The 12,710-nt window shown below is 38.1% G+C and overlaps 1 protein-coding gene across 1 annotated transcript in view; it reads left to right on the top strand.

Annotated features, from left to right (window-relative positions):
• abca12 (ATP-binding cassette, sub-family A (ABC1), member 12) overlaps positions 1-12,710 on the top strand; it is a 52,641-nt gene that overhangs the window by 7,447 nt on the left and 32,484 nt on the right. Inside the window, exons 9-18 of the mRNA XM_018732341.2 lie at positions 1,490-1,608; positions 3,533-3,618; positions 4,287-4,438; positions 5,504-5,634; positions 6,344-6,474; positions 6,591-6,740; positions 6,993-7,201; positions 8,000-8,130; positions 9,331-9,451; positions 9,704-12,394. Of these exons, the coding sequence (XP_018587857.2) occupies positions 1,490-1,608; positions 3,533-3,618; positions 4,287-4,438; positions 5,504-5,634; positions 6,344-6,474; positions 6,591-6,740; positions 6,993-7,201; positions 8,000-8,130; positions 9,331-9,451; positions 9,704-12,394 (3,921 nt within the window). The remainder of the gene's footprint in view (positions 1-1,489; positions 1,609-3,532; positions 3,619-4,286; positions 4,439-5,503; positions 5,635-6,343; positions 6,475-6,590; positions 6,741-6,992; positions 7,202-7,999; positions 8,131-9,330; positions 9,452-9,703; positions 12,395-12,710) is intronic.

Below are 12,710 nucleotides of genomic sequence, written 5' to 3'. Positions count from 1 at the left end.
ACAAACTTTCTGTTTGCACTTTTATCTGTAGCAATTTTATTGGCTATGTAGTACATAAAGACCTGTTGTAACTGATATTTTTATAGAAACTATGTATTCTTAACCTTAGTCCTACTAAAGAATTTTTTTTTGTCTAAAAGTGAGTTCCTTGATCTAGTTTTACATTAGTAGCAGAAAGGTTTTCCATATCAGATTATTCCCTTTCTTATCTCTGTTGTGGGGGATGGATCTATGTCTAAGTTTATGAACAATAGATTGAACAGTTTCATCCTTTATTCACTTCACTTTAGTAGTTTCATCATGTTGTTTGCCCACACAATAATGAGTATGGTATCAATAAGTGTTAATACACTTTTTATAATAACTTTTTGCTTTGTATTTTTAAAAATCTTAGTTTGTTATTACTAATTTTTTTTGCTTGACAGTGTTTGGAAGGCAGTTACAAATGTTGTATGTAGGTAATACATATTTCTTGTCCTACAAAAGAAGTTCCCTTGCGGAAAAGTAAATACTTTAACGTAATTTTATTTGAACAGCTAGTTTTCATATCAGTGGCAAAGAGTGTACACGTCCTTTTTTTGTGAAAAGAATGCAGATAAACAATACTTTTGGTGAACAATATGTTGAACACCATCATAAGTTTATAAGACAAAACTGATGAATGGTCAAAAAAGATTGCTTTATGGGGTTTGAAAGCATTGTTCCATGTTTAAATGGTAAATGGTAGGTGTGGTACTAGTATGGCTTCTTCTCTTTCATTCCCCGCTGTAGTGTATTTCTGACCTTTGTGAATGTTGAAAGACTGGTTTGTTGAAGGTGTGGATTCAGTTTCTTTCATCATGTTTTTTTTTTTTTTTTATTTTTTCTCCTGTATTACTGTTTGGTGTGTGTTTATTCTGTCTGTATGTTATGTGTTCTTTATGTAGCCCCATTTCTTATATAATAGGTAACATGAAATCACCCCATTAGGCAAATTAATTTTTTGATGAGGGAGAAAAACCATTATATAACTAAGGAATCACTGGTTCCAGGGCAAAAAAGATCCCCTAAACTTAAATGTTGTAAGTGAATTTCACATTTATTGAAAGAGTACAACAACCACTAATTGAACCCTACTTCTACCTGAGTCATTGCTCCAATGCGATGTGGAAGGTAAAACACCAGATTTCACCAGATTATATTCAGGCTGACGTTACTGAGGGACAAAACACTAGTGGGTCTGAAGCAATTGTATGTGTATCATTGTCCAAACATGTCTCACACAGCTGTCTGATGTAAGACATTGTACAGAATAGAACAGCAATTGTACAAGTAAAATGACTGCACATTACACCAAAAAAGACTAACATTGTTGTATGAAAAAACGTTTATTTTCATACGCCATTGTACAGGCCCTTACTGTTTCAGACAGTGCTGTGTCATCTGACATCTTCTTGGACCACTTATTGTCAAGCTAACGAAGGATGCTGTTGCCCCCCCCCCCCCTTAGGATTGGTGTTGATATACAGAGCAGCTTCCCCGAGGCCCAAATTCCAGTTTCTGTGATGAACCCTGCTGTGGATATGGTTCTCAGCTTCCTGCAGTACATTCGGAACTGGCCTGTCAATGGTACAGTATAAATACATACACACAGTGTGAATTTACACAGATTGATTTGCATTTTGTGGCATCAGTTTAGTTCATCTGTCATGTAGAGAGTAAAGTTTTTAATAATTTTGGCTTCCTAAGAGATTAGGGACAGATCTGAGAGAACTACGTAGGGACAGCAGAACCTAAGTAAAATTGGATAACCCCGATTTAAAGCCAAAAATATCTTAAAACAGTCATACTCCAGAACTGTGAGGAAAGAAGCAAGATTGCTTTAAAACCGTCTCCATAAATAGCCCTATTTTTAAATCTCCATTGTTCAGTTACAGTGTTTTGACATTTTCTCTCGGCTGTTGAGTTAATAGGTTCTGTAGGAGATGTGCTCTGTGCTTGTAAAAGCTGTAAAGCAGACCAGCAATGGAAAAAAAAAAATCTTTCCTTTTTTTTTTTTTGTCGTTTTATCATTATCTCACTGTAAGTTTCACCCCACCCCATTTCCCTACAGAGTCCATTGTGGTAACAATGTCTACAATAGTCTATTGCCAGAATGTCTCAGAAATACTGTAAAAACATTTTCCAGAAACTGAAGGTGAATCTATTAACCAGAAATACTGAAGTATTTTAAAACAACTGAATGAGGCAAAATGATTGGTGAAGGTATGGAAATAGCATGTGGAGTACGAGCATCACTGCTTGTGGTGCATGAGAGGACGTCCCAAAACCACTAACACCGTGGGCTGCTCTCGTGGCACATGACACTCCGGTTCACCTGCTGACTTGGCTTCCACACAATGGGAAACTGATATTTATAAAGCAAGTTAAAGACAGAAGCAATGACTACAATTCATGACCCAATAAGGTTATAAAGTGACAGAGAAGATAGATATGAAATACAAAGCTGTGGGTGGAGAGATGTGGGAAATCCTTTTGGTCTGACTTTACATAAAGTGTAGCTGAGTTTATATTTATAGAGTTCTCTTCCCACCAGGCTGACCTAGAGCAAAGTTTGAGGAGTGGTGCAGTAGGCAAGGGAAGAATACAATACAAAGTTTCTTTTCTTAGGTGACAGAAAGATAACTATTTGAATAAGCCAGCTGGCAAAAGTGGAAAAAAAAAAAAATAGTTTAAAAGAAGGGAAGAAAAATAAACCTCTGGGGAACCAAGCTCCCGGGCTTTTATTGTGGTGACAGGGGAGTTGTGTGACAATGTCAACAAATATGTGGCTATAAAATAAATATGTCTGTAAAGGTAGAGCTGTAGTCCAAGCATGCTGAAGTCATTGTCCAGGTCCATGATTGCTGATCTATTAGTTGCAGGAAGGTAATCGTGGGCTCCCAGCTACAGAACATAGTGGTTCTTATAGGCAGTCATGAGATTCAGGCAGCAGTGCATTCCTGGGGAAGGGTGTTCCAAAGAGAGGGCACAACTTTTGAGTATATTGCTTAGGATCACTTACTGAAATACTTGGTGTAAGAAGTGAGTTCTAAGTGTAGTTTAAAAGCAGCAACAAAAGAGGTGTGTCTCGCTATAGTAGGCAGAATGTTCCAACATTGTCCAAACATATGTGAAATTAATAATTAAAAAAAAAAGTGTGTTTACTGTTTAGTCTCTGTTTCCATTTGAAAGAGTTGCTTTACAAATATTGCCATTTGTGAAGTTATGTAAATAGAACATTTCTTAAATAAAAATATGAAAATAAAATCTATTCTCAGGTTAAAGCAATTGAATAAAGGCTAATAGATGGTAACAAAGATTTAAAATGTTTTTTTTTTTTTTTTTTTTTGCTAATCTGCTGGTACAAAACATTTAAGGGAGACGAATAAAAGAAGGATAAAGATAATACATTTTATATCTTTCCTCCACAATGCTCAGTGCCTCCATCCTCCCATTCTTTATTCCGATTCCATTAATTTGTCTACTGTGTGGGCTTTGTGGCCATTTGCAGGTGTCAACATGAGTCTGAATGATTTCTTCAGAGTGGCAGAGAACTCAACTGTGAACAGTACAGCAGTGGTCCAACAAGTAAACATGGTACGCTGTATCTCTCTTTCACTATAACACATTTCAAGCAGAATGCAGAATAAAATTCTTTATTTGGCCACTTTCATTTTCCTCTAGCATGAAAGAAACATAACAGATGTACCTTGATTTATTTGGTAGTTAGGTTATGTAAAAGTCTGGGACATACAATAGCTATAAATAAAAAAAAAAAAATTTTATAGAACATTTTTATAACTACAACCTACATTAAAACAAAACCAGTTTAAAATGTCTGAAAATAAAAATTCATAGTCTCCACAAAGTCTTATTCAATTTCAATTGTTGCCCATTAATGTACAGCATGTCTTGTTGTTATTGATCAATAACTGTCAGGAACACCAGGCATGAGCCCGAAACGGTATTGAACTACTTCCTTGATAATGAGGTTGTGGCTGGCATATTATAAAAGCCAGTTTATTTAATCCAGTCTCATGCTTATTCTGTTTAGATACATTTTGCTGTCAATTCACATAGATGACGTTTGCTCCACAGAAAGAAATTTGAAATAGATAAGTGAAGAAAATATGATAAAGAAATACAACTTGTTGGTATTTTCAAAGATTCTTAACTCAAATGTTCATAACGCAAGGGCCCAGGGTATAAAACTGTGACCTTATAATACTGCTATCACTTTCATTTCTGTGTGATAACCTGTGCAGATTCTCCAGACATGGGGTATAAATGTGGCTCCCTCAGATGTGGCCTACATAACCTCGCTGCTGAATGACCTGCTGAATGCCTACTTCACCAACAACCTGAAAGCATCTATGGGCCAGAACAGGCAGTTTCCAGTGAGCCAGGAGGAGCGAGCGTACGGACCTTCAAGCTTACACTTAACACTGGTGACCTGTTACGAACATAGGCACAGTCAGTTCTGAATGCCTGCTGAAGGGGACAAGCGTGCAGCCAGAAACATAAGACCAAAGCATTCTTGCCGGGGTGTAAGGACAGGTCAGGCGCGGTAGTTATCAAGGCAATAATGTTTTTGTTGTCTTTTAATCTGTAAGTAGAGGTTTAAACTTGATGCAGTCAAGCAAATAAAACCAAATAAGAGAGATGAAGAGGAGACACCAATTAAAACACTTTGTAGGTTTAACACTTTTTGTGCCACAATGTTCCAAAAAGGAAGGGGATGCGGTGGCGCAGTGGGTTGGACTTGGTCCTGCTCTCCAGTGGGCCTGGGGTTCAAGTCCCACTTGGGGTGCCTTGTGACAGACTGGCGTCCTGTCTTGGGTGTGTCTCCCTTACGCCCTGTGTTGCCAGGTTGGCTCCGGTTCCCTGTGACCCTGTATGGGACAAGCGGTTCAGAAAGTGTGTGTGTGTTCCAAAAAGTTGAGGAGACCTGATAGCACCAGACAGGAGGGCATTGCTGTAGTTCAACAGAGTCAAAAAACTGGCCAGTCTCAGTGAGAGATGGGAGAGAGCTCTTTGTTTCTTAGCTTCCTTGGTGCTCTGCTTCTTGGAGTACACAGCACTGACTGTGGTCTGAGCACCTACAATATTTTTGATAAACAGTTCATTCTCCCAGCATGTTAATGTGCATGCAGATGGATGGATGGATGGATAGAATGGGGGAAAACCTTTTATTTATTTGAAATTGCACAAGGCTAAAACAGCATACATACAACAATGTAGCAAAGTACATTAGTATACCACCACAGTAAATAAATGTCATATTTAGAAAAGCATATACAATAAGTGCAAGTAAAAAACAAACAAATACATACATAAAAATCATAAAAACAGCTTAGGCCCATATGGATAACAATTTAATATATTACAGATTTAAACTATTGTTTCATTAAAATTAAAATCGGGGGTAACTGAACTAAATTAAAAGCAGGAGTCATAAGGCGTGTTTTTCCTTTTTTTCCAGTGTTTTGAGCATGATGTCAGTGGCCCTGGACCTGCTGGAGGGTCTGACTAGTCCATCCTATGTCAATGCCTTCCTCAGTTGTGCCAAGATTTCAATGGATCTGGCTACACAAATACTTGACACAACCAGAGGTAAGTCTGAACAGTGAAGACAACTGACACCTCTGGCCCTCCTCTTTAACAATAAGTATTGTAATGTTTTATTGTATTAAGTGTCAGAAACCAGGAAGTTCCAGCTATAAAGGTTCATTAAGATGTCACAAATAATACAATAGTTGCATGAAAACGTTGTCGATAGGGCATTTACAGCATATCCTTATTTTATGGCAGTCAAGTCTGGTCTTGTTCTATTCTGTTATTTAACAGCAATGAGTTTAGTTATTTTTAATCCAAATCTTAGGTTTTTTAAAGGCAATTTTGCAATACAGAATTGGAAAGGTGAATTGCAAGTTAATTTCATGAGCAGAAGGAGGTAATCCTGATAACATAACCCTAAACTTAAAGATGTTCAGAGTATTTCTGATATTCTGGATTTACTTTTCCTGCGGTTAAATGATGAAGAAGGGATTTTCCATGTTTTGTGCATGATATGTACCACTGTGGACTGCGACAGGCAGAAAGAGTAAAAGTTAAACTTAATACAAAGCAAGATAATTTATTTACTAATTTATAAAGTAAAATGCCTTTGCTCAGGGAGTTTGATGATCAAAGGATGATGCTAACTAGTGCAATAAGAAGAACAATCCACTTTGACCATAGGGAGCAGCACTGGAAAACAAAGACATAAGGTCACTGGAAATGAAACAATTAAATAAATAACCTTGTTCATCTCAATATGCAGAGCAAATTGCTTTCCTGCTGAGGGATGGCACACATGTTCAGCAGGTTTTCTTGTCCCTGATGCTGAATGACAGCCTGGCAAATTCCTGGTCCCAAAATGTTCTGAATTCATCAGTACAGACTATAGTGAAGGTGGGTATGAAAGCATTATCATGGTTATTAATGACTATATATAGTGAGTAAATACTGTTTAAGTCTTAAACTGAAATTGGCTTGGCAAAAAAGATAAACTATACCTTTTTTTTCAGGATACTTCGAAATGCTCAGATCTTCTTGTTCCCTGGTCCTGGCTGTCCAGCCTCAGTTCTTTGGACCCTAACTTGTGGGAAGTGGTTCTTTGCAACAACTCTATGCTGCCAGATGCACTTGTAGCTCAGTGGGTGGGAGTGGTCCAAAAGGTAAATATGTTTTCCTTGAGAACCTGATATGTAACTAATATTTGTTGAACTAAGCGCTGTTCTGATTCCTGGCCCACTAATGTGTCATTAGTTATTGGAACCTCAGCAAAGTCTATATCATTCATCATCATTCAGCACAGTTAATGTAACTCACTACACCAGTAGGGTGAAATGTTGCTAGCTGTTAATAGCACCTTTTGCAAACTTAGCTGTGTAAGTTGAGCTTATTTTTTTTTTTTTACATTGCAACAGGTGAATGAACTTGTGGGAGTTTTTCAAGGTACTGTGAATTCCAATATCTCTGCTTCTGTACTCCTGTCTGAGTGGAAGAAGCTCAACAGCAGCTATGTACAGTTTGCCAGTTTCTGGCAACAGCTCTATAGCTCTCCGGATGCACCGTATTGGGAAGCCTGGATCCCAGGCAGCATCAGTGTTAACTGGCTGGACATAATCCGCAAAAGGTCTGTTGCATGTAATTTTAATACAAAAATTAAGCTTGTTATTTGTTTCTTTGTGTGGTTTTTTGTTTTTTTTTTTTTTTTTTTTTGCAGTAGGCTGTGATAAGCAGCTCTTTTGTGTCGCTTCTTCTTAAGCACTTAAAATTTAAGCTATGAATTTTGTTAAATTCTGTAATCTAGTCCATGTTGAGAAATTCTAAAGATTTTTCCAGTGTTTCATTTATTTTGAAGTATTTTCTTTTCTATTAGGACCCCTGTATATTTTTTCTAGTCAAATTTTCTGCAACAGTTATCCCTTTCCATGAAGTATGGATGTTTGATTGGTGCCTGTTCACCTAGTTCAACCATTTGATGACTTGATTGAGTTTTCATAGTTTTAAAAAGTGAATGAAATGTACACATTTGGAACAGAGGACGACCATGTTCTTTCTGACACATCTGACTTCTTAACAGGTCTTTCAAAGAACTAACATGAAATACAAGTAACAGCTGTAGTGTAGTCACTAATTATTCAAAACATCCTTTATATATTATACTTTCTATATTACTATAAATTGCTGCAGTTACAACAAAAACCAGCTATGGTTATTCTTTTTAGTAGGAGCACTTGTGTTGAAAAGTTTATTTAAAATAATGGGTGAAAGGCAAATTATGGTAGACACTGGATTAAAAAAAATATATTCTTTGAAGTTACTGTGCTGGAAGATGGTTTTTCATACAGAGAATTGATTAATTATAGACAGCATTTGGTCACATCTTCTTCTTTTGTTATGTTAAGGCTAGCCTATTTATGCTCTACAGGGCCTGGGATAGTTTTGAAGCATTTGGGTTAGAGTTGCAGAAAAATCCAGCATGGCTGTCTTTGGAGCCCTACTTTCACATCGCTTACTGGATTATGACATATCAGCCAAATGTTACCAAAACACCAAACTGTGAGTCTGGCACACATAAATTATATTATGCTCTTTTATCTATTTTAGATCATATTTTGTTGATGAAAAATAAAACAGGTGATATGTGGTCAGTTAGAACTAATACTGAATGAATTTCCATGAGGATTAGCACTGATTTATGGTTAAGACAATTCCCAGTTTATATATTAGTCATACTGACCATTGAGCTGAAGAGTTTGAACTTACAAAATATATATTTACCTTGCCAGTGGAAAAAACTACACTATTAAGACTGTTATAACAAATACACACACACACACACACACACACACACATTTTCGGAACCGCTTGTCCCATAAGGGGTCGCGGGGAACCAGAGCCTACCCGGCAACACAGGGCGTAAGGCCCGAGGGGGAGGGGACACACCCAGGACGGGACGCCAGTGCGTCGCAAGGCACCCCAAGCGGGACTCAAACCCCAGACCCACCGGAGAGCAGGACCTGGGCCAACCCACTGCGCCACCACACCCCCCTATAACAAATATCTATTTTAAAAACACTATATTTCCACGAGAAGACACAGCGCTACTGTATCTCAACTGAATACCTCAATCAGTGCCATTAGGTGCTCTTCTATACACGGTAGATGCTGACACACAGTATAGTACTACCATTACCTATTTTCACCTATCACAAAGCAAATCAAAACAATATATCATATTATCATATATTTCTCCCTCAGTTTTCATTTGTATCTAATGTTAGTGGTAATTAATCCATAGTTATTTTTCATATGATAGAATCTGCATAGATTCTCTGTGCACTAAATTATTAGTGCACATTATTAGAGTATGGACAGATGGAAGGATAGTGGTTAGAGCTTCCTTTGGATCCAAATGTTGCAGGCTTGATTCCCATTTCAGGCTTTAATACCCTTGAGCAAGGTACTTATCCTATAGCTGCCCAGCTGTCTAAATGGGTAAATAATGTAATTGGCTTCTCAATGTAACTCACTTTGGAGAAAGGTGTCAGCTAAAATGAATAACTGTAGAGTAATGAAAATAGGTAATGTATAATTAGCATCAAGGCGGGTGCAAATTAAATTTGGGTGTCATGCCAACAGGTAATTGTGAAGGTATTCCCATTAAACCAGTTGGGCTTTACATATGCGTTTCAGTGAGTCAGAGGTTTTTGAGTCGTACCTGTCGTATTGACTGATATCACCTTTGTATTTCTACAGGCACCATTGACAATAGCACAATGTTCCCTTACTGTTACACTAATTTCACTTGGGAGAAGATTCCTTCATTATCAGAATCTGTGATTCAGGAGCTTTCTATTAATCCTGCAACAATACTGAGGTAAATGGAGGGAAGGAGATACTGTAAAATATTGTAAAAGCTTAAGGTTAGCATCACTTTTGGAGAGGAGCGTTGAGTAAATTATTTCAAATAAGTTTTTACCATTTTAATTTGTATAAAGCCATACACTGTAACCTTAAATGTTTGTGAATGGATATATTTGGAGAACTTCAAGTATCACTGTATGACTGATTTCTCAGGAATATTGATGTTTTTACTGAGTGTTTGATATTTTCTGATTCCTATTACCAGATATGTTCAAGGATCTGTGGCTTTTCTAGATGGAGTCTATGGAGATTTTTTTATGCGGACACTTAACATCCTGGGGCAATTTCCTGGTAATGGCTCCACCGAGAGCCTTCTGGGAACCCTTATCCAGTCAGTTGAAGAGGACATACAGATCCTATCGAATGTCCTTTCCATGGAACAACTTGACAGGCAACTCTTCATGTCGATCCTGGAGAAGTACCTCGATGCCTTGGGTTTGAGACCCATGGAGGTCATTTGGACCCAAGGCTCTGTTAATGCTTCTATGGCTGTTAGCACAATTGTGGAGGCAGTTATGGACAACTTGCACATATTCTCTACCCTGAGTCTGCCTCTGAACCAAACTAGCACATCTCTGCAGGAACTAGAAACACTTGTGATAAAGTGGTTAAGTATGCAAGGCAATCTCACCCTCCCGCTGTCATTCAGCCTTAGCAGTACCCTTCTCAACTATTCCCTCTCACTCAGCGCTATAGACTTAACCTACCTAAAGCAGGTCCTCAAGCCCCTAAACAATGGAAATGCAACAGCTGTTACTGATTGGATTCTAAAAGCTATGGAAGTGTTGACGCTGTCAAATGAGGCTTCAAATGATTCCTCGCCACTGATACTGGGATACTTGCGGCAACTGCAGGACTTCCTTGCCTCTTCATCACAATTGTACAACCCTGTCCAACTTCTTAAAACTAATGTACTTGAAAACATCACAGATGTACTGTATCTCCATCCAACTGCTCTGGAGACCCTTCAGCTGCTCTCCAACACATCCCTTCAAGACATTTACCAAGTACTCAACCTCACCACTAGGGATCCTGTTGTGTGGCAGCCGGGTGTCTTCTTACCATTGGAACTCTGCTATATCTATAAGGAACTAATAAATAACACATATAGCTTGATCAGAGGTCTAACATCTTGCTCAGCTACTAGTCAAGACTGTGGAGCTGAAGTATCCCAAGTCTTTTTCTTCCTCCACCAGGCAGCAAAATTACTGCAGAAGCCTTCAAGTGGGAACCTCAGCAATGAACCCGTATTATTTAACATCACTCAGTTCACTGTCCAGGCAAATTTAACTTACTCTGTAGTTAAGGAACTTCTCTCTCTTATACTTCCTTGGGCAAATGGCACAAACATGTCTTTGACTCCAGAGTCTATCCAAAAGACAATGCACTTCTTGCACAACATCTCAGTCACACCGAATATTAGTACGTCCATTCTGGAGTATGCCCTTCTGGCTTCTAATTTCAGCCTTGAAGAACTAGATGCTGTCGCAAAACTAGTTGAACCTTCTTCCATTTCTGTGCTGTTAGCAGACCTGATGGGTTTTATCAGTGAGCAGGAGTGCTTCAGTCTTATTCTCATGAATGCAGCACAACAGAATGGGCTTCTTAACGTTAGTAATGGCAGCTGCATGCAAGACATTGCAATCAAAATAACAGACTTTCTGCAAGATTTGCCTTTCCCGGAAAGTACCCAGAAGACTTTCGTATACCTTCGTGACCTTATAAAATTCTTTGCTAATCAGACGGTGCTAAGCGAAAATGTGACATCCCACCCAGTTGCTGATTTACCTATGCTATTTTTGGATAACCTGACAAATATTCTGGACAATATCCAGATGTCTTTGCAATATCTTGGTTTTGAGTCGTGGCAGGAAATCAACTATGAAATTCAAGTCCTAAAAAGCATGATCCAGCTCCTTGTGAATGGCACATATCCTTACAGTACAATTAATTCATCCTTTCTTTACCAGCCTGAATATTCCCAGAGAGTTTATTTGGATATATTGCAGTGGTACCTCAGGAAACTTGAGAACATTGCCTATAGCAGAAATTTTTCAGATCTCTTTAATCCTTTGCTCATAATTACTGAAATGCAGATGGCTGCCTCAATTTCAGAGTCTCAGTTCATGACATCTGTGGTCAGTAAATCTGAAAACCTAGTCCAGTGTTTTAATTCTTATGTAAATAGTACAGACTTGAGCAAAATTGGTCAATATGTTATAGGTATTTTAGAGGATTTACTCAAGCTGTTAAAATATGTGACTCAGCTTCACATGGATTCCTATGAAGCTTTGGGCCATCACACACCAGACTTAGAAATACTTGAGGAACAGGTGATGAAGTATATTAATCTCACAAAGGAGTTTCTGAAGGACAATCAGTTAACATCTGCTTTAAGTGAAGTTCTCCAGTGGAACACAAGTTCTCTGACCCATACCAATCTCGATATTGAGCTCATTTATATGATGGCACCTTTCATCTCTGAATACCAGCATAACTATCTTGTTTTAGTTAGCCAGTTATCCCAGGGGCTCAAGCACATCATTACTCTATCCACTGAAGAAAACAGCTTTCATGGTGAAAACTTCACTGCTGCCATCACCGAAATTGTTGGCATCATCTTTAGGAACCTGAGTGTAGGACAGTCCCTGCCAAACTCAGTAATTCAGGAAGGCATAGATTTCCTGCAGGAATCTCTACAGTTTGTTTTTCATCCAAACTTCAGTGATGTACAGGCAAACAATCTCACCCAGGAAGTCCTCTTGAAAGGGAAAAGACTGATCGACACACTAGTCCCTGCAGAGAACTTCTCTGTTTTGCTGCCAATGACACAAGTCATCACAGCCTTCTTAAAGACAATCTCTCAACCTGCTGGCAAAAAAAACTGGAAGCAGGTGTAAGTTCTTGTTTTTGTATTGGATGTTTTTATCAGTCTAGTTGTTATAGCTGATGGTTTTTTGCAAGACACCTTGCAAAATTTTAAAAATTGCCATAAATAGTTGTATAATAAACATATGTAATTTACAGTAAATACTATTACAGCATTGGGGCTCAAGGTTGAACCAGTAGACTTTTGTTTAGATGTCCTTAACAACTACCCTACCTATTTATATTTGTACTGTGCTGATGATATTTGCGTTACACTTTTTCACATATATATCAGAATTCAAGTGAATGGTTTTGATTTTTTCATATCATTCTGAGGGACTGTT

Source organism: Scleropages formosus, chromosome 1, assembly GCF_900964775.1.
Source record: "Scleropages formosus chromosome 1, fSclFor1.1, whole genome shotgun sequence".
NCBI classification, from domain to species: Eukaryota; Metazoa; Chordata; class Actinopteri; order Osteoglossiformes; family Osteoglossidae; genus Scleropages; species Scleropages formosus.
This window is presented reverse-complemented; position numbering and strand designations above follow the sequence as displayed.